This window comes from Streptopelia decaocto, assembly GCF_964273445.1.
Source record: "Streptopelia decaocto genome assembly, chromosome: 1".
Lineage (NCBI taxonomy): Eukaryota > Metazoa > Chordata > Aves > Columbiformes > Columbidae > Streptopelia > Streptopelia decaocto.
The window spans coordinates 56,004,847-56,027,445 of NC_138663.1; the positions used below are offsets into that span (position 1 = coordinate 56,004,847).

Sequence of the window (22,599 nt, forward strand, 5' to 3'; positions counted from 1 at the left end):
GCAAGATCTCTGCCTTCTCAAGACCAAATGGTCCCAGTTCCATCAGCCCCTCTTCGTGTGACAAACGGTGCAGTTTCCTAACCATCTTTGATAGCCCTTCACAGGCCTCACTCCAGGATGCCCATGTTTGTTGTACTGGGGAGCCCAGCACCAGACGCAGCACTCCCAGCCTTTCACCAGGGCTGAGGGGAAGAACCATGTCCCTCAGCCTGCTGGCAATGCTCTTCCTGATGCAACCCACAATGCCATTGGCCTTCTTTGCTGGCTCATAGCCAACTTGTTGTGCACCATGACACTCAAGTCCTTCTCTGCAAAGCTACTTTCCAGCCAGTCAGTCCCCAGCCTGTCATGGTGCCTTACATTATTTCAGTTTGCAAACCTGAATGATCCACAACACCAAGTTCTATAGGCTGGCACAATGCTACCAGGTTCCTCTCCCTTTTCCATAAGCTAATTAAGAAAATAACAGGGCATTCTGTAGCTCTACACAAAAGTCTAAGCCTTGGTACACTACACAGATGGGAATCTAACAAGGAAGGTATCTTCACCTTGCTGGCCCACTCTTCTCTGAGCCATCTGCTCTAATAAGAGATCTTCTGTCACATGAAGGTAGTCACACCACCCCAGCCAGTACCAAGTGTGAAGCCAGAAAGTGTTCCTGGCTTTCCTGTGGTTTCTGTTGCTGTCACAGCTGCAAGTGCAGCTATTATTGCTATGCCAAGAGCTGCAGCTGCTATTGTTGTTCACACAGCGATTTCAGCAGAGCTCCAAGATCCATTCCTGTATTCAGAAATGTCAGCTGCCCACATGCTCGACCACATGAAAACCTCACCCGCACAAGACAAGTGCAGATTCTGTCAAGTCCTTCCATCACAGGCTTAATTTGTATAAACAAAAATCCCCACAGCAGAAAAACAAAGATAAATGGTGCCAAAAATATCCTTCCCTTTGATCTTCTGCTAAGAGGAAATATATTCCAAGGATATATTCCGAGCCTTGCTGTGACAGATGCAACCCACAATTTTTCCAGACTACTCCAGTTTGTCACAGATCATGAAGAGACAGTGAAAGGGGTGCCATCCTGGTCTCTGGGTGCAGACAGACACCCAGGAGGGAGCTGAACACCAGGCTTCTCTTGAGTTCCTCATATTCTAAGAGGTACTATTATATTACAGACAATAAAGGAGATATCCCAGGGTTTAGCTGTCACATGGTCTTGTTTTCCACATACAAGAGGAAAAGGTAAGAAAAAGAGAATGCTGCTGTCCTACTCCACAATTAAGAGGGCAGGAGAGGGATCAGGCTCTGGCTACAGCCACTCAGTTAACCTAAGCCTGGGGTACTGACCTACAGTCAGGCCTTGCTGTTCAATCATTGCTGTGATATTTTATATAACTATGGCTTGTACTATTTATGTTTCTCATAGACTAATATCTAGATACAGTGTGGGGAACAGCCCAACCACTCCGAGCAGGCAGCATGTAAATATGATTTAAAGGGCAGAAGAGGATTCAGCCACATGGATGAAAGCTGTGCTGTGCCATTTGTTCTCAAGGCCAGAGCTCCTTATCCACCCTGGCCTAATTTATTTGCCAGTAAAAGTGTAGCCTCTGGGACAAATTAGAATCTTTTCTACTTATTGTCTCTACCTCAATGTGGAAACTGAGATATGAAGATATCATAGCCTTTTAAACCTGTTCCTCTAAGAAAACACTAAAAAAAAAAAAAAAAAACACTTAACCTGCACAAGTAGATACAGCATACAAGTATAGTAATGTTCCACACTTGGCTGCATTCTGCCATGACGTTAGGGACAAATAAATTAAGTACGCATAGACTGAAACTAAAAGGAAGGAAATCCCTTTCCTCACCAGCATTTATTTGTATTTAGAGTGTGAAGGCATGGAGATGCAACAAGACATGAAGGCAGTACACTGGATTATAAGCTTTCTTCAGCTATTTGCACTATGTCACATTTTGTACATCCACAACCACAGTTGTGAGTTCTTGTTTGTGACCATGGTAGTTTTTTATCTGTGCATATCAAGGATTAATAGAATTCCAGAATATGAAACACCCCAAAACATACAAGATTTGTCATAAGAAAACATTAACAGTTGGTACAACTGATCACAAGTTTACAGTAGTTTCATTCTCTCAGTGGGACAAGAAACATTTCAATTTTTTTTTTAATATAAAAGAAGCAGAGCAGATACCAATGTGAAATGCTCTGCATTTGTCATGCAAGGAGAGATTGATGATTGCATCAGGCTCCACAGAGACAAGTTGGAAGTTACCCAAGAGTGATGACTAAACAGAAACTGATCTGTTGCTTGGTAGTTGGCACCAACTAGTATTGCCAGGACTAGGAATGCAGAAAGCAAAGATAAATAGTAGGAACCCCATCGCTTGTACATGTGCATTACAACACTTCCTGGAAAGAGCAGGAAACTAACGGAACAATTGTTTTAGGGTGGGGATAGTCAATACTGTATTTCATCCTGGCCGTTGAAAAAGCAACGCTAAGGATGGGTCTGTTCTACTAACACAGTACTTCCTTCTTTCTCTTAGCTTGCCATCATAATCCACTTCAGAGATCATTTCCCAAGCTGAAAGCCCTAAATCTCTGAAAAAGAATCAGTGTCCCATGGTGCCAAACATTGCAGTAGGCACATACTTTGACTGGCGCATCCAACAGTTAAAGATTCCTTGAATGCGCCAATCAAAGTATAATTTAGTGTCATTTTAAACCTCAAACCAACTCATCTAACCAGTATGGACACATCTTAGCATTGAGGATTGTTTTGCAATTACTCTATGTCACAGAACAAGGGGAGAGTAGACTGGCAATCAGAGGTGCATTGGATACTCTGCAGCTTCTTGCTATTTGAAACATTCACTGTAGGACTCTGATTGCAGGGTGTAACTACAGGCAGCACACTTGCTCTTCACCACTTATTATAGCCCCTTTAATGAAATGCTGACAGATCTGTGAAGGAACTACACTTTTACCCTAAAAAGCTCTTAAGATTTTAGTTTCTTCACAAAAAAAAGACATCTCATGAAATAGAAAACTTTTCTGCCGCAAAGATAGTAGATACAGCTACTCACTTTTAAAAAGTGCAAGTGAAAGGGCTAAGAACAGCCAAAGCAGGAACTTGTGCAAACTCCCCTGATCTTGCCCTGCTTTTCCTGTTGCTTGCTGCTTTCACTCATGATGTCCATCCAGTTCAAATCCACAGCATCAGCACAGCTGAACAGCAATTTTCACTAAGGAAGTGTGCACAAACATTCATTGTAGAGGCAGGATATTGCTAGGATACAAACACATAACTGGTGGAAAAATCCCAGTCCTGACCCTTGGTTCCACATTTGACTTGTTTTTGCTGCTGCATTAGCACACAGGCAGCATGCCTGGGGCTGTCATTACACTGGCAAATGTGGTTCAACAGCAAATGCTTCTTCCTCATGAACTGTTCTGGGTTGCCAAAGACCAGTTTTGAGAATCAAAACTGCATTTTGAGAGATCCCTGCTCACACTATGGTTTCTGGGGTATATGCTAGCATAATGTAGAGCAACCTCACTGAGCCTGGTTTGGCATCCTAAAGCCATCTTTCATCATATCATACTCAGATGGGTTCAGAAATTTGTCACTGTATTTGTAATGTAAAAACCTGCGGTCCCAGTTTTCACCAAATCTCTTTGCAAGCCAGGCCACTGCCCCCAACCTCCAGTAATTTTCAGGACCACTTTATTCATCAAGTTTCAAATTCTGTGACTTACTGAAATATAAGAGATAATAATTTTCAGATATGACAGTAACAAGAATTTCCAGCTCTGTTTTCTTGTATTCATTTTCAGTACACATTTTTACTGCTTTCTATTGATCCATTTCCACCAACATGCATTTGCACTTTTAGTATTAGGCATCGATAAAATAGCAGCCGTGCTAAAGAAGTCCTTGTTTCTCTCAATGATGGATCATTTGAAATCAATTTTTTATAGAAATATCTTCATGCAGTTGCACTGGTATGTAAAATACTCCAAAATGTATTTAAGAACTCCAGCTGCAGCAACGCACTGAGAGAGTGAAGGTTTGTAAAGCCTCTGCTAGGTCCTTCTTTCCTCCAAAATTCTTTTATTCACAAATAGAATATTCCTACAACATTTGACAATGTCAAGTTACCTCATATTAAAAATGTTGTGTCCTTTGCAGTGTTGGGTTTTGCCCTGCTAACATTTTCCCTGGGTTCATAGAAAAGTATTCTATTCAATTGAACCTGATAAGCTCAATGAGCTTATCTGATGAGAAAAATCCAGTAACACAGTCATTTTAATGCCTGTATGATCAAATAGCACTGACAGCTCTTTAAGATTAAGGTATCAAGTTCTTTCCTCTTCTCTTTCCACTAAGAAAAGCCTGATTAGGCAGTTTCTTATGTTTCCTGTTCTGAAAAAGAGAAACTACTTTTTCTCTTCCACTGTGAGTCCCAAATTTGTTGACCTTTCAGAATGAAGTGATAGTAAACTTGAAGTCAAAGGGCTGCAATGTAACAGTCTCAACAGCTCAAAAGAGATCTAGTACATCAGTTTGGGTTTGTCACACAGTATCAACTACTTGGCAACAGATGAGAAAGTAGTTCTTGCTCTCTCCAATCCTCTCGACCTGGATTTCTTCTATGTGACTTCCAATATCCAAGAATCAGGAGTCAGGTACCAGAGGTAGCAAGGACCTACTAAGCTTACCATAGTCTCTCTTCACTGGTTTGGAGGCAGGATATGACCAATTGCTGGGGAAGACTGTTGGAATACTGTTAGTCATCATCCTCTGTTGTCATAACTTTCAAACTGCATTGCTTCTGGGAGACCTACAATGAAGCATTAGAACCCCTTGCAAAAGATCAGTGGGACTAGATAGACTGCAAAAACTGATTTGTCAAGAAGAAAAGCTTCTCTTTAGAAAAAAAAACCCAATATTCTCAAACTGAGGAACTGGGTATTATCGCTGTAGCACCTATCACTGTCTAGATAAACTAGAGAAGCAAGCAGAGAACACATGTGTTTCCTTTCTTGTCCAGGGGGATCTCTGGCATGGAAGTTTCCTTTAGTAATTCATAAAGAAGAAGGATCAGTGCAGCCAACAAGAAAGGAGAGGGTCTGAAGCCCTCTCTTCACATTCGCTCTGCAGCTGCATCAGGTCATGCCGCTTACATAAGTGCACAAAGCAGTGGGAATAGATGAAAACAATTATTTTTGCAGTCTATCAACATCCTGATATCAAATAAATACAAACAAAGCTTCAAACTGCCCAGTAGAATACAAATGAGTACACAGTTCCTCCCTACAGTTACAGACATTATTTTAGGGCTGCAGAATATGCCAATCAATTGAAGGTTTTGGCCAAGTTTGGTAAACTTAAGCCTTGGAAAAAAATCTAGAATCAAAAAAGATCAGCTTGAAATTTTCATTTTGCAAGTAGAGCAATTCATAATTTTATTCAGATTAGTAAAACTTTTGCCAAGCCAAAATATTTTCAGTTATCTTGGACAGAATAATACCTTCATCATAGATTCTCACTTTCCAGGTTAACTCAAGAAACATTCCAGATTCTCCCCAACTCTGAAAATCTGCTTTTCCATCTCATTCTGCTCAATACAGTGGCCAATGACAGCTCCAAAAATACATGAAGGAAAATTATACTTCAGTATTATTTGACAGAAAAAGCCTAGATTCAGTACATGGCTACGTCACCAAGATGCACAGGTTGGTCTCAGAGGAAGAATCCTGGTGTGGAGCAGAATGCCCTGAAGTAGCATGAGCAACCGTGCCCAGCACAAAGAGTGAGTTTTGGGGCTGTCTTTGCTGAGCTTGTGCAGCAACTGGTGCCAAGGATCTCTGTCTTCATCTGCAAATCCTTACCACAACTGCAGTAAAAGTTAGCCTCACTGAAAGACATTTCCTGACTTACCAGGAAAATAAAGCCTATACTCTGATGGAAACTTAAAGTCAGTTAACTGTAAACAGCTCATAAATTAGCATATTCTAGTAAAATTAAGTATGTTAGTATTGTTTCTGAAAGCCCATTCAAAGTTAGTTGTATTCTCTTTAATGAAGCAATAATGGTATTTCAATGAATGAAAAACCACCTAGGAAGTAATCTTAGAAAAGTCTTGAATTAGGCAACTACCACTGCTGAGAAGCCATGCTAGCAACTCCACCAAGAAATGGCATCTCACTCAGCAGACCCCTACCAGCACCTTCAATTTTTCCTATTTGCCTTTTTCTTTCTACTTTTCCTTTTCCTTCCACAAAAAGAAAAATAACAGAGGTGGCTGGCTCCAACTCTCTTATTCCCATACTCTATCATTCATACCACTTAACTGCTTTCAGGTCATGGAGATTCCTGACCTCCCTTTATCCTCAAGCAGGGCTTCCATGCCTCTCACCTTCTTCAAACTGTTTTTTTCTGACAACATCGAACACTTTCAGAGAACTCCATTTGAGCTCTGATCACCTCCTGTGACTTCATACCTTTATGCAAAGCTTTCTTCATCTGGCTTGGATCTAAAGTAGAAATTGAATTACTAGTTTTCTTCAAGAGCTGTAGGCTTGAAGAAAACAAGTTAAACACCTAGAACAACAAAAGTGGCAGGATAAAAAGGGCTAAGGGACAGTTTTTCAAGCAGTAGTAAGCAAGAACACCTGTCCATAATGTGTGAACATTGAAAAAGAGTGTGTAATCAAGGCAACACTCAAGAGACAAGCCAATGCGCTGTTCATCTGGACACTGGATGTCCCCATTTTGGTACCCTATGTGAGTTCACTGCAAATCCAAGTAATTGTCCCCAGCCTTTACAGCTAGTTACACACACCTCCAAGTACTACACATCTGAATTCATTAGTGTCTCTTCATCTGAATCTGCCTGGTCTTTTATAACTTTTGAACTATAGCCTAAGTGCAACACAAAAACTGCTAATAAGAGATACACACTGCTGCATTAAAGTTTTTGGACTTTGGTTTGTTGGATTTTATTTCAGTAAGTGATAAAGTCACATAGGTAGCTCAAGTACTCATAGCAGCAGCATCAAGACTTGGAGTAAATACTTAGGTTTTTTTTAGAAAGGTATTTGTAATCATATACTGTAACAAAAAATGTCTGACTTAACGTTTGTCAAGATCTACTCTGAGGAAGTGTGCTTGGTGTTTACTTTATGCTATAGTAGGTGTCTGCCTGGTATTATCTATCCCACAGTAGAGGTATTTTCTAAAGACAGACCAAGTTGTTCTCTTGCACTTTTCTCAGAGAATGAAAAATAGCTTGTTTTCAGCAACAGAAGTTAGTAAGAAAACCCTTTTCCTTAAGACACACAAACCAGGCAATCTAGACAGATTCCAGCAAATGCAAGACTCTTGAAAACTAAGCCACACAGTAGTAATACCAGGTTACTTGAGTAAGAACCTGCTCAAATCTAGAAATGCACACTCTCTGTGCTTTCCTATACATTTAAAACAAAGAACACTCTAGATATCTTAAATAAAGATGCTTTTTCCTGGAACTGTTACATTTTACCTGCTAACAATGAATAGCTGAAGTCTTATGTTAACCAGTCTACACAATTCATAGTGTTTTGTCTTGGAGGACAACTTCCCTGACTTCATAAAACTATACTTCTTCTGTAAGGTAATATGATACTGTGCTAAGCACAGGTTTTAAGTTTCCTTAAACAAAGTCCAACCAAACTGCAGCTTAGACAGGAAGGTTTCCAACAAGTATTTTCATGCTGTAGCTTCCTTAAGAAAAATAATTTCTGGTAATTTATTTTTAAAAGTATTTTGCTAACAGCAACCAGAACGTTTTTTAATCCTACAAAATTGTCAGCTTCCTTACCCTCACATTAATTTTCAGTACTAGTAGTTTTAGTTTTGTAAGATACTTAAGACTTAGTTTCAACATTGCCTTGTTAGTTTTGTAATTGAGAGAAATCACACAGAACGCCCATACCACAGAATACACTAAAGAAAAACTCTTTAGTTGCAGGCAGAAAGATATATTCTACACACTGCCTCTATTTCAAAGTAGTCAAACACAACATCTCTTGGGTAATTAATTCCCAGATCAGAATTGCATCTGTCCGCTTCAATGAAGTGGCAGAAGCTCTGCTCTGGAGAGAATACATATCCTCTGGTGTAGGTAGGCCCTCATGACACATCTGCTTATGAAGTCTAGTTGTTAAGGAAGTTTCACTAGTCAAAATTATTTTTTTTTTTTAGTTTTGTGGGGTTTTTTTTGGTTGCATTTTTGTTTGGTTGGCTTTTTTCCCATGTCTGCAAAAAGGGAGTTTGAATTAAAAAGCCTGGACGTCCTATTACGAGGTGATTCCAGTCTTGAACATAGTCTTGCCAATTTCACTCCTCAGATCAATATTGTATCACTTATAAGATTGAATTTCATCTAACTGTATGGATTGGAAGGTACTGGTTTTAGATCAAACTAATCTGATTTTCAACTTTGGAACACGGCTCGCTGTTAAGTTAGACAAAATACAAGAATGTTAATGGTGTTTCTACATATTCACACATATCATCATGGACTTCAGATTCACACCAATGCTCTGTGCAGTCAAACTTTATCTTCACTAGCATGAACAGATCACCGTTGTCCATCATGCATACAACCATGTCAGAAGAGCATGGCAATGGTAGCTTAATAGAAACTATCTACACCACAGTTCAGGCAGAAAGAAAGGGAGAAAGTGCATGAGGACCAGTCTGTATCAAAGCCATCTATTATGTCAGACAGCACATTTCTTATACACATCAGATTGATTAGTTACTGCTCCTCCTTTTGTGCACCAGAACATACCCACACCACTCAATGCATTCATATGCAATACTAATTCCACCCTTCAGAAAAAGGAAGGCCAAGGAATATTCTATTTTGTCATAGACATCACCTTTACTGGTTTTCCAAGCATGACAACTTAAGTAAAAAAAAAGTCAGAGCACAAAACATTCTGAAGTTTCAGCTACCACCATTTGTGTTCCTTTGTGATAGTAGTTTATACACTTTGTTTCTGAAAACCCTCCTTCCCAAACTTAAGTGGGCTTCAATACACTTTACAAGAGAAAGAGCAAGTCAGGAGTAAATTCAGGACTGTCTAGTATCCTTAAAGTTACAATTACATCTAGGAAGTTTCATATCTTCTACTTAATCACTCCAAATCAGAAGCAGTTCTAGTTAACGCCAATTAATTTTTTCACTCAAAACCTGTGATACAGGGGAAAGAAATTATGCTCATTAATAGTTTATAATGCTGCCTTGGGACACAAATGTATTAATGCAGCTTAAGAGTTTCCCATGCATCTGGTTTACTGGCTACCAGACAGATGAGAGCTAAAGTTGCTTTGACTTTCTGGGGATATCCTGAGAGGCCAAAGTAACTGCAGAGGCAAGGTATATGCATGCGCCAACTGTTTCAGCTGGGAGTCAAACACCTCAATGTTAAACAGCAGCCTAAGGAAGCCTTCCCTTCTCACTAAGGGTGTATTCTAAACACTGCTGTTTGCCAGAAAAGGCTTAAAAAAAGTGCTGTAGCTATGAACATACAAAAAAAAAAAAAGCTGTTTTCAGGTAGGGGGAATAGAATGAGCAATTCAACAGTACACATGAAAAGCTTGCATCTTTCACTGACTTATTCACTTCACAATCACTGACAAGACTGATGTACATATTTCTTCACCTGCAATTGTAAAAGCAGATAAAATATTTAATATGTAATTTACAACATTTTACCAGCTTGGCATACAGGATGAACAGAATATATCAAAGTAGTTGACAGTTATAGGCTTGTAGAGGCCCTGCAAAAATATTACTTCAGATATCTGCTAATTAAAAAAAATCAATTTGCATTTTAGAAGTGATACAATTCAATCTACCACAAAATACAAAGAGCTGCAAAAACATATACCATTCCAACAACAATGTGTATAAGTTATTAAATAATGATCTGATTTAAAAGAATATAAATGAAGCCTTTAAGTAGGTCTTTTCTACATGCATATTACTCCTCATTAAAGAAAAATATGTAAAAAGGCCATTGGTAATTGCTTTGTTAACCACTGTAGAAAATGCCAATTCTCTGGTCACAGATGCCACTAGTTTAGCACTTAAGGTCTCTGCAGTGTTACATGTGATTATTTTTAAATACTGTTAATTCTATTACTCCATTGGTAAAGAATGCGTGACTTGGAATATGGCAGTCTTCATATTGAGAGGGCAGTGATACACAGTCTTATAATTATCCAGAAGAACAGCACCCTCCACTGCTCTGTACTTGTGGCTCATCATCAATGATCTGTACACCTCGCCTTGCTGTTCCTGACTGACTGGAACCATTGCCTCTTGCTCTTTCATCCACTTGAGCAGTTTCTATCATTCCTGTAAAGGAAGAAATATATTAGATGACATTCCACTGCATTTTTACACAACTCTTTGAGATCTTAATCTATTTGAATTATATCCACAAAATTCAGCAAGACTAGTTCTCCTGTTTATTATGCAGAAGTAAGTACTCGGGTATCACATGGCATAGCTGCAAGAACATACTTAAATCTTCTTCCTAAGGCACAAAGCATTCAGTAGACCCTGATGACTAAATGAGACCTTAGATGGTCAGATGTGTTGGAGAAAGTGACTTCAAAAACTAGATTTACCCATCCGTATAAAAAACACCTTAAAAAAAGAAAACAAACAAAAACCCCCACATACCACACATATACCACCCCACTACCCTCCCCCCAAAAAATCCTCAACCTACTCTTCAGACACACAGGAGAAGTTTTGCTTAGATTCTTGTATCACAAGAGCACATAGAATGAGACAGCTTCCCTGTGTTACAATGTTTTTAATCCTACATTCTGTGATATTTACCATTTGCTTAGACTGCTGGGTAAAATTTGCAACATTACAACTCTGAGTTTATGATTTGCAGTTGACATAATTTGAGGAGAATTTTGAAAGAGGGTGAAACAAAGGGCACGAAGCAGGCAACAGTCAGACCAGTCACATGAACTCTGAAGTTACTATTTACACATGCTGAGTGAAACAGCAGTCAGTACTCCAAAGTGACAGAAAGACACTTTTGAAGTACAGCATGAATTCACAATATTGTAAGCATCCATACATAAAGCTTCCATAGCTGTTACAGTATATAAGTGGCTTTAAGTACACTCAGATAGTCAGTTCTTCTTAATAGCTCACATGAAGTTTTTTCCATTCAATTTTAAGCCTTTTGAAGCCTTGAGCATTTTGTGAGTGACCTCTTTACCAACAAACTAGATAATACCTACTTTTACAAAGGTCAAGAAACAGTTCTTCAATTCCTTTGTTCTGTTTAGCTGAAGTATGATAATGTTTTGCTCCAACAGATTCAGCATACCTGTAGGAACACAGATACAGAACTTCATTGTACTGAAGGACTCAATCTTTCTAAGCCACTTCATATGAAGCAGAAAGATGATCTCAAGAGGTTTTATGCTGAGTTCAGTTAATCTACACATGCTGATTTAATGTAAAAAGGGAATTATCTGGTTAAAACTGCCAAGATACATGAAAAACACTAGATGAAATATATAAAATTTCGTGTCTAGTAATGCATTTAAAGAGCTAATGTTGACTTTAATCATGTACAACTCTCAAGTTACATTTTGGTCAGGAAGGACATTTTGGGACGCAGATACCAGCAGAACACTTAACACAGCAACCAGCTGGGCACTGCTGGTTTATGTCTGCCAGTCATTAACAGCATCACAGGCTTATTACTCCAGCATAATTCTGCAATGACTGTTTCTATTAATAATTGGTGTGACTTACGTTTCTGCTTCTTGCACTGAAACATGTCTCTCTTTTTCCAAGTCTATTTTGTTACCTGTTGGAAACAAGTTATCTTTCAAGTCTTCGTACTCCAAAATTACCCAAAAGAAAACAGTCATGTAATCATTGTACCCCATCATTTTCTTACAAGCTGTGCCAGTAAAGACTGACTCTTACAGATCTAAATTTGGAAGACAACAACATGATTTAAGAATCCCCTTTCACTCAAGCTTTTACAGGCACTAAAGATGAAGTCCTACTTCTGTAGAGAGATTAGGATAGCTAAATATCTCCATAAAAGCCATTGATCCAGCCTTCTGCTTTTCTTTTTAATTTACTAGGCAGTTTATCTGTGCAGAGGTAGTTTTTGTAGAATATGCATACACCTACCATCCTGAAAGGGTTTTAACCACAAGATCTGATTTTAAAATCTAAACCCAGTATTTATGTTGGTTCCTGTTTGCCTTGAAATATCCAAGCTTTAAAACTCACTCCACCCCCAAGCACTTGGTTATGTAAAGAGACAAGCACCTAGTTTATGCCACTAAGAACAGTAAAAAACATGACATTTGAGTACTTGCAAGAAGGGATAATACACATTTGAGGTTTACGTTTCTCTTTGTTAAACTACAATCTGCAGGTGTCTGTACCATGCACTTCTGACATTGTTTCATTAAACACCTTGTTTTTCCAATAAACTCTTATTTTCCTCAATGTGATCTTCTGAAACTTGTAGCTCCAAGAGAACATTAATTATCAAGTTAACATAAACTTTACCCCTTCCCATGGACAAGCTGTCAAAGCAGTTGTTTGAAAGATGCTATTAATCAAAAGAAATATCTGATTCAGTCATTAGAATCTCATGTTAATACTTACCTACTATACATAAACAGATTTCATTTCCCAACATTTTTCTTAATTCCTTAACCCAGTTTTTTACCTGCAAAAAGACCAGAAGTAAGTTTATTTTCACTCGCTACATTACTAGCTCAGGTATTGCAGAACTGACCCATTTTCTTCATTAAGTGTTTATGCTGAACCTGAAATAAACATGTTTAGAGCAACACAGATGGGCAAAATATTCTTTAGACAGCTATGCATGGCTCTTGTTCAGCAGGTTTTAGTTTGCCACTGAAATTAAGAGCAAATGACTAAGATAAAATTAAGTTACTCTAGAAATAACTTGCCACACTCATGTTAGCCCCACTCCAAAGAACAAGTTCACTGCATTGGCCATTTTAGGTCAGGTATGTGATCTCTTATCAACACTTACTGACAGATCACAAATAGTACTTTAAAGGTAGAGGTACCTGAACTGAGTTGTTCAAGTTAGCTTAAAACAGATGTTTGTTTCCTTAGAGAACAGATATGTCAAGAATGTTGAGTCAGCTGATGGTATCTGTTATCATGCTTTCAAGTTGTATGATCACTGCATTGACTTAGGGACTGCTGTTTTAAGGAAATTTCAGTTGGGAAGAGAGGCAGCCACTTCAAGAACCCAAAAACAGTTAGCATACACGATACAGATGTAGTTATACAAAAACTTATGCAAATTAACGTTCCCTCTTTTTTCTGAGAAATTGTTTTGATATCACAGAATTTTACTAAGTAGGGCTCAACATGAAAAGGCACAAGTTGAAGTAGTACTCACAAGTCAGCACAGTTCTGCAGATAAGGGATAAGAGTTTAACTGCTAGCACAAGTGCTTTACTTGCCCCACATCAGACTACTTAAATTACTCAAGCTGTTGTGGAACTGTACCCTTATACTACTTTTATCACTGCTAACCCAAGCCTTGCCCATATAACCACAATTTCTTATTCCTTTTCTTACTCCTCTACACAGAAGTGCTACTGGTTTTGTGACAAGCTAATTGGAGACAAACTACTCACTTAGTAAAGAGTGCCATTAGTTTTCAGCTGGAACATACTACAGAGTGATAACACCAATTTGACACAGGGTTGGATAAAACTCACCTGCCCAGACTGATCAAGCAATACTGCTGAAAAATAGTTAACCAAATACATTTGGATGAGGATTTGAAGTCCAAACATCTATTATCACTGAGAAAGTAATGTTTCCATTATCTTGTATTACGTAGTTCTCAGATATGTCAAAGGCCATGCCACTAAATATCTTTCAGTAATTTGGTTTATATAGTAGATATCAATACTGCATGTTATCACAACAGTACTGGTTTATATTTATGGTCTGTCACAGGTAACTCATTTATCTGGTGTTCTTTGAATAACCCTTCTAGAACTTTAGTAGACTGAAGAAGTCAGCCTTTAAAAGAATACTAATAAGATGTATACTTCCATTACATGGTCCAAATTTGCAGACGTAATATATATTGCTATTGCAGGAAACAGACGATTCCCATTTACATGCTCATATCACAAGTTATATTTCAATCAGTTTACACCTCAGAGATAAAAATCCACCCAGTACCTTTTGAAAAGAGTCTTCATCTGTTATATCATATACTAGAATAGCGCCATTAGAATCCCTATAGTAGATGGGCCCCAATGCATGAAATCTTTCTTGACCAGCTGTATCCTGCATTTAAAAATACACTTGTTAGCAGTTAAGACAAAACAAATAATCAAGAAACTCCAAATACTTTGAAATTTTACTTTATTAAGTGTCTAACATTTGGGTTCTAGTAAACCTACATAATTTCTCAGGAAAATATTCTAATTAGCTAGGGGAGGGAAATCAGGAAAGTAAACGTACCCATATTGCAAGGTTTACTCTTTTCCCACCAATATTTAGCTTCTTTGTAAGAAAAGATGCCTGGGAAAAAAAAAAAAAAACAGATCAAGGTTAAGTTTTACACACAAATGTCTTATTTTACTTCAGATTAATTTACTAATAAAGCCATCTGAACCAATAAAAAACAGATTTCTGGATCAAAATATTCTTTAAGCCAGAAGGTTGAGTCAACACTAAACCAGTTAGTCATTTCACTACACTTTGCCAGGAGTCTATTCTAAATAAATTTGGCTTAAGCCAATCATTTACTACATCTTTTTGCTGTTGATACGAATTATTTAGAAAGGATAAGAGAACTGTGTGGCAAGAGTCTGAATTCACAACACTGATAAATCCAAGCTGAACTTAAAGCATTTCATGTGAGCACATGAAGTCTGGGTAGGAACCAGAAAAACTGGATTTTTAATTTGCAGGAATTAGGCAAAGTATTTCACTATTAGTGAGTTACAAGAACAAAATAAAATAGTCTGAGTTTACCATTAAAAATCTCAGAACACTAGTATTCTGGCAATCTCCTTGTGTGTATCTTTTCCTTCCTCCCCCCTGGTGAGGTGAGCCCACAATTCTCTCCCTCTGTTTTGGGGGGGCTTTTTCAGAGCAGTGGTGGTTTGTTTGTTTTTCCTTCATTTTTCTTTCCCTAGACACTGGTCCTAAAAGATCAGCGATATGCTTCTCAGCTAACGTACAAAAGAAAAGCAAGTGGCAGTGTAAGAAAGGCTCAGAATAAGCATATAAGTCGCTCTAAGAATTCTAATACATTATCTTCTGGAAACATTTTACAGGACGAGAACATACTGCAAGATCAGTCTAATTTCAGTAACTTAAGAGTATGTTTCTTCTTCTCCAAGCCTGCATGATCCACATTTTCAAACATCACCTCTGTTACCAAGTGTATAATTCAGTGGCTAAACCCAGGTATAATTTAATACAAGTTTAATAGGCTAGAACAGGAGCTGATCCATTAGAAACCTGCTCTCTCTGTTCTGAAGACTAGAAGTAACAGGTTAACACCAGACAATTCAGTTGCCCAGGGTTAACCTTTTTCTTTTGTCTTATCCCATACTCAGTTTTCCTTTCAGCTTCACCTCAACTTGTATTTGGATACAAACAAGTACTCAGTGGTGGTGTCTTATGAGACATTCATTCTAGATTACTTTGAAAGTGCCTCTCTGGAGTGCTGCCTGTTTTAAACTTATCCAACACTCAACTGCTAGAGCAGCTCCTGCTCTTCAGCTACTTCCCTAACATCAGGTCATTTGTATGACCTATGGAGAAATGATTCAATAGACTTTTGTCTTTTGAAGTAAATTGTACCCTCCCCCAAAGCCTTCTATGAAGTCTGATAGACAGAGCAAGGGTGTCAAACTCCTTTTCACCAGGGGCCACATCAGCCTTGTGGTTGCTTTCAAAGGGCTGAATGTAATTTTAGGACCATATAAATGTAACTACTCCTACTCCCTTTGAAGGCAACCACAAGGCCGATGTGAGCCCTGGTAAAAATGAGTTTGACACCACTAGGATGGAGAAAAGACAGACCAGAAGAAAGAAAAACACCCAGAAACTTTCCAAGAGGAGATAGAGAACTAATCATTATGTCCACTGTATTCAACATAAAGCTTTAATACTACCCTTTCAGTCTACAGTGAGGTGGCATAAGTCAACTTCAGAAAAAGTTCCAGACAGCACATTAAAAGTATTTAACACTTCAGCCTACTTGTAACGAATGGCTTAACAGAAGAGTAGCAAATCTTAAACATCAGGAAAACTTCAATTCTTTATCAAAAACTCTTCAGAAAGTAGCCAGCTAGCTGTCCCTAACAATTATCTGATCAGTGTCTAGTCTTCATACCATCATTTGTTCTACTACACCAGTGTAAAAGCCAAAATCTTGGCAGTGACTTCAGAAGTTTTAATACGCCATATTAAGAGAAGCTATGGTTAGGCAGAATGAACCAAGCTTGCCTGACAATATTTTAATGATCTGCTATACTACAGTACTTGATATTCTATTGTAAATCTCAAAGAAAGCACTCTTCTGAGCACCACTTGCTTTGTCACAACACTGACAATCAAATCTGCTCAGTTGATGAATTTCACATAAGTGTCTGTACTAAAAGGCAGAAAAATCCTTCACAGAAACTGGATTTATATTTAAAAAACACACAGAACTAAATATCCATAAAGTTATGTCATCATGGCTTTAGACATTGGCCCAAATAATAGTAAATGTAGTTGTGCTATCTATCAAATATTAAAGTATGATTATCACCATGGAAAAGTTCTACTTAAGCATCACCAGTCCTTCAGGTCTCTATAGCTTTTGATTGCAATATGGTCTTTTAGCACTAAGAACAGAGTATTTCCTTTTCTATATGCCCAAGTATTAGAAGACCCATACATTCAAGAAAGACTTCCTAGTGTCTCCTGAAAAAAAATTAAAAAAATAATCCACAGGAGACTACCAACTATACTTGCCCTCTGCATTAAACCCTGATCAATTTGTACAAATTAAGCTTCAGCCTACCTAAAGACTTCAGCCCCTAGCAAAAAAAACCAAACAAAAACCAATATTCTATATCAGATATCCTGATTACAAGCAAGTTTGTACAAAAAGCTTGCCTGATAACAAGACTGGAACCTGGTATTTGACGTAGTCATGAGCAGAAGGCTTTGTGAACATGCTGCAAGAAACAGTCAATACTGTACTGAAGATTAAATGCTTCATTATACTTCTTTGTCTTCATATACTTCAAGAACACTGTTAGCAGGCTCTGTTCTTGAGTTAATAGGTATGGGTAAGTTTGGCATATTAACCACCAGTAGAGTGTATTTTAAAGCCACAGAGGCAAACATGCCAAAGGCAAACCAGCCAGTATCTTCTTTAACACCCCACCCCCTCCAAGTTCTATTTGACTCACAGAAGAGCACGGTTACTACTCTTCACTCATTCTGAGGTTAGAGAGCAAAAAAATGAGATGATCAGCAAGACCACACATTTTTTAGAAATTTTGGGGGAACCCAACATGGAAAGAAGTACCTTAAGTACTGTTCTGAGATAGTTTAGGAAAAAAGTCAGTTGCCAAGAATGTCAAAGCCTTGGAAGTCGCTACAGTCTACACAGCATTATGTAATTACATATAGAAGGGAATTTAACATTTTTCCTAGTCTCCCAAGGATTTACCAAATTGAGTACTACAGACTTAAGTCTGAGCTGTGACTCAATTTACAATCAGTAACTTGTTTCCATATTATTTTTGTTACTATGGGAATTTGTTTTTTACTAGTGCTTCCAAAAACCCACAAACGTATATGACCACAGTTAGAGAAAAATAATCTTAAAAACAGGTCCTTGAACAAAGCTATTAATTTTGGTATTTTGACTCTACTGTCTTATGACTGGTCTGAAGAATACTTATACACTTAAAAGGATAATATGATAAGAGATAAAATCCCATGCTCTTTATATGCCTGTAAAATTAAAAGAAAGAAAAAGATTTTCTATCTTCTAAGAGCTCAGTTTCACATGTCCATCAGGCCCTGTTAAGAGCTGGTAAAGGCGTCCAAGTCAAACACAAGGAACACCAGTCCGAAAAGAATCTCTTGAAAGTAACTGAATAAAAGCAAGTGTATGTCACCTGCCCCTGGACTACTTCACCAACAGAGGCAAGCCATGTATATGAACACTGCATATAGCACTGGATCTCCCTGCATTGTCCTCTCCCCCCGCCTCCAGATATCCACCAAAGCAATCAGGATCTGTACAGTATGATTTGCACCACATCAGTGGCTCTCTTGGGTTAAATATTTCACAGTCCTCCCCATGCTTGAGAACTTGGTACACAAGACTTTTATTTATCTTGAGTAATTAACTAGCAGAAAGCGTCTACCTGAATTAAAAAAATAGTTTGACAGTAGTTTTATTACTGGAATAATTCCAGCACAGTTCACTTGATATCAATTTATAGCCTAGAATCATTTTATCAAGAACACTTACCTCAATATTTCAAACAATGGGAACTGACTTTAACTGTCCTACCAGGTCTGACAACAGGGCATGGATAGTGTTCATTGCCTGCAAAACCCCTACCTTCCCTGTATCAGCTTTTTCTCATTCTTCTAGATAAATATTTTCTTATGTGAATCTATAGCTACCTTAATTTCAATTTGCAGGTCATCAACATCCTGGGTATATGACTTGAAGCTAACATAACTACAGCAACACATCCCAGCAGCCTCCTAACCTCAAAGGAAGTTTCAGTTCATCATTTCCCTCCAGCTAGCATTTAGGTAAGGTGGGTTGGAGTCAGAATAGAAGAAAAACAGCTCCCTTTCACTAAAAACTTTCTGTTACTAGCACAAAAGAAACTCTTCTGTTTGGGTGTGCACAGGTTAACTTCACAACAGAATAATACTTAAGTGTTAAAATTCAGATAGAGAAGCACAGATACATATAGAAGATTCACACTGGCCATTTTAAAGGCTTCCTGCACTCTTACCCCATCACTGGGCTCACACTGCAGGAAGCACCAGCCAACATCACTAAATAAAGCTTCCAGTAGGCTATAGTCTCATCACCCTTTTTGTTGCAATTATACTGGAATAAAGCACGCTGCAGTACTTTTTTTTTTAAGTCAGCGACAGATTACTGTGGATGGAAAGCCTCTTGTCTCAGTATCTAGTGATCTTTTCATACAGTGCATCACCATGTCTTCTTTACTGAATCAGAAACTAAGTATTTATCTAATGTTGGCTTTACTGGAACAAAACTAAGTTGCTGCAATACTTTGAGCTGATGCCATAAGACAAAGCCACCTTATCAGATAAAGCCCGTAATCTTAAACAAAAACAAAACAAAACACAAAAATGTTACTTCATTGCTTAATCAGATATCCTAGTTTCTCCTTATTTTAAGGGACGATTTAACTTACTAGTGGAAGAACTTACTAAAACTTTCTTCTAGAACTCTAAAACGTAGGAAAGCAAGAATAATAGACATAATACTTCACAAGTACACATGATTCAACAGCAACTGATGTTGTATTTTACAATCAATAAGATGTATATGTGGCTAAGGAAGCTCAGAACAGAAAAGCAAATGAGTTGAGAAACACAGTGCAGATGCTTAAAAGATACAGGCAGCAACAAGAAACCTAATTACAGTTGAGAAACAAAATCTCAATATTAGGTGTAAGCACGTGCTTCCACTCCTCTACAAGCACACACACACACACTCCCTCCAGACACTCAAAACCAACAGCTCTCAAGCCATGGTATCTAGAGACATTTTACTGTCTACATTTTGGAGCCACTTAAAAGTCCCTTTTATGACATCTGTGATGCAAGTCTGTATTCCAACTTGCTTTTTGCTTCTGATTTTAGGTTTTACACTAGAGCTTTAAAGAATATGATTAACAACAAAAAACAAACCACAGCAGTGAGCTGCATCACATGATAAACTACTCAGCTCCACTCTTTCTACATGGGATATCAGAATTCAGCTACACATGATGATTTTGATGCACTTCAAATGATTGTTTGCTCAATGCTACACTTCAGATGAAAGTTACAACTGCAGCTCGAACACCTACAAGCTACTAGTCTTTCCTGTAGCATAACAAATATCAATTACCTCTATAGCAATCAGAGTTGCAATCACCTTGCCATAAATATCACATCATACCCAGTAAACCTACCAAGAGACCCATCCAACAGCAAAATATGAACACAGGGTAATTACGTTTAAAACATCCTCTGTTTAGCTCTTTATAGTAAAAATGGAGCAACAGTATCTGCTTATGAAACATTCACTGTACTGTTTCTAGTGCATCTCTAATGTTTCTTTAGTTTTAAGGGAAAATTTCACTATTAAATACTTCCAAGATGCCCAGCCCACAAGAATTTTCTCCCGAGCATGCAGGAATAGTGCACCACTACCACGAGGCTCTTCTTTGGCATCACCTATTTATTTCGTAGTTCACAGACCTTCAAAATTCATTCAAAACCCACTAGTAGCCCACATGGTGGCAGGGTTTGTTTTATTTACAAAGAAAAAGAATGTACTGAGAGCAGTATGCATTACCGTGCTAAAACCACACTTTCATATACATCCTCACAACTGCTAAGAAAGATGCTGTGCAACTGGTGTAACTGCAAATAAAAAGGTTAAGCAAGCAGAGACATTCCCAATGTCTTAAAATATAACCCACAACACTACATTTAAAACATGTTTTCTGAGATCACATACAATATAAGCATTTCATTTTGTACCATGGCACACATGCCACTCAGTGCTAGCAGGTAATGAAAAAAACATTCAGGCAGACACCCTGTCACACATACATATGTGGAACATCACTTTTTAGTTCTTTATAAGTTAGCAGACAGTACTACTGAGAACTGGGCCAAAATTCAGGGAGATAACATAACAAGCAAGTAAGCCTTAAGAATCTTTTCTGTTATTAAATCATAAGCCTTAATCTCATAAGCCATTTGGTGAAATCTGTTCTCTTTAAACAGTGCTATTTAGGTAGTTCAAGCGTTAGGGTTTGAGAACATGAGGAAGACTATAATTAACAGAAATGCACCACCTATGAAACACTTAGTCATCAGTCCACGACCAACGACTACAATAACAACATTACTTTCAAATCATGCTTCTATATCCCAAGATTAAAACAAAGACGTTGATACATATAACAGGAAAAAACAGACAGTTAATATCCAGAGCAGAAACGAGCCCTTGTAAGCACTGAAAGCTTCAGCCTGAGGCGCAAAAAGAACCAGAAAAATAGCTTCCAGCAAACTCGGCAGGGGACAGCCACCGTTTAAAGAGAGGCAGTGGTCACTCCTGCCACCGTTAAGCGATAAACAAGACGGCAAGCACCGAAACCTCAGCGCGGGTTTAGGGAGTAACACTTCCCCGAGCACCGGGGCAGAAGGCGCAGGCCGGCAAGCGGCACACAGCAACGCAGGGGCGGGCTGCCACCGGCCAGCAACCCCAGGCAGTGCGCAAGGGAAGGGACCCCCCCCCCCCCCCGCAACACCTCGCTCTTGCCCGGTAGCTCCGGGCAAGGGCTCCCCACCCCGCCCCCGGCGCGGCCCGCACCTGCAGGGTGGTGATGTGCTTGTCGTTGAACTTGTTCTCGCAGTAGCGCAGCACCAGGGAGGTTTTCCCCACGCAGCCCTCCCCGAGCAGCACCACCTTGAAGGAGAAGCTGCGGCCCCCGGCCGCTGCGCCGGCCCCCGCCGCCATCCGCGCCCCGCCGCCGAACCGAACCGAGCCGGGCCGCCTCCTCACATCAACGGTCCGCACCGAGGCCGCGGGGCGCCGCCGCCACCTCCACCCACCGGGACGGGGACCCGCTGGGGAGCGAAAGAGGTATCTCGTGGGGTGGGGAGGAGAGGGGAAGGTGGTGCCGCCGCGGCCCCGGCGATACGGACGGAGAAGGAGGGAGAGGCACCGAGAACCAGAACGTTCACCGTAACCGACGGCCCCGCTCCCCCTAATGGCGTCTTCTTCCTCCTACGTCACGCGCCGCTCGGTCACGCGCGCACCCCTGCGCCGCCAATGGGAGGGGCGGACGCGAGGGAGACGAGACGCCCCGCCCACGAGTGGCGGAGGGGAGGGAGAAGGCGGGGCGGGGGCGGGGCTTGTGGCGGGGCGAACTGGGGGTGGTGGCCGTGGCGACGTCTCCTCAGGCCCCTCCTCCGGGCCTGGCGGGACGGGGGTTGCGCGGGGTGGGCCTGGAGCGGTTCGGGTTGGGCTGCGTCCGGCGTGTTTGGCTTCGGTTGCGTTTGCTTCGCTGCTACGTGCCCGACGTGGCCGCTGGTGGCCCGCGCCCGGCCCGGCCCGACAGGCGGCGGTTCCTGGCTGAGGGGCAGCCCGGCCCCGTGAGTCACTTCCCGGCAGCGGCTGGATTTTTCCATTGCCCGTAAAGGGCAGCCGGAGCG

The 22,599-nt window shown here is 39.7% G+C and overlaps 1 protein-coding gene across 1 annotated transcript; it reads right to left on the minus strand.

The window, feature by feature from the left end:
* Positions 1 to 1,844: 1,844 nt before the first annotated feature.
* On the minus strand, positions 1,845 to 22,186 carry RAB21 (RAB21, member RAS oncogene family). Its single transcript, XM_082047254.1, has 7 exons — positions 21,755 to 22,186; positions 14,611 to 14,670; positions 14,326 to 14,433; positions 12,751 to 12,814; positions 11,875 to 11,929; positions 11,352 to 11,440; positions 1,845 to 10,440 (listed from the first exon to the last, which is right to left on the minus strand). The coding sequence occupies exons 1-7, from the start codon at positions 21,899 to 21,901 to the stop codon at positions 10,301 to 10,303; spliced, it is 663 nt and encodes a 220-aa protein (XP_081903380.1). The 5' UTR covers positions 21,902 to 22,186; the 3' UTR covers positions 1,845 to 10,300.
* Positions 22,187 to 22,599: the final 413 nt, after the last annotated feature.

Coding starts and splice junctions, on each gene's coding strand:
- RAB21 (XM_082047254.1), bottom strand. CDS start 21,901: ATGGCGGCGGGGGCCGGCGCAGCGGCCGGGGGCCGCAGCTTCTCCTTC. Junction 14,671..21,754: donor AGCACATCACCACCCTGCAG/GTGCGGGCCGCG, acceptor TTTTTTTCCCAG/GCATCTTTTCTTACAAAGAA. Junction 12,815..14,325: donor ATGAAGACTCTTTTCAAAAG/GTACTGGGTGGA, acceptor GTCTTTTTGCAG/GTAAAAAACTGGGTTAAGGA.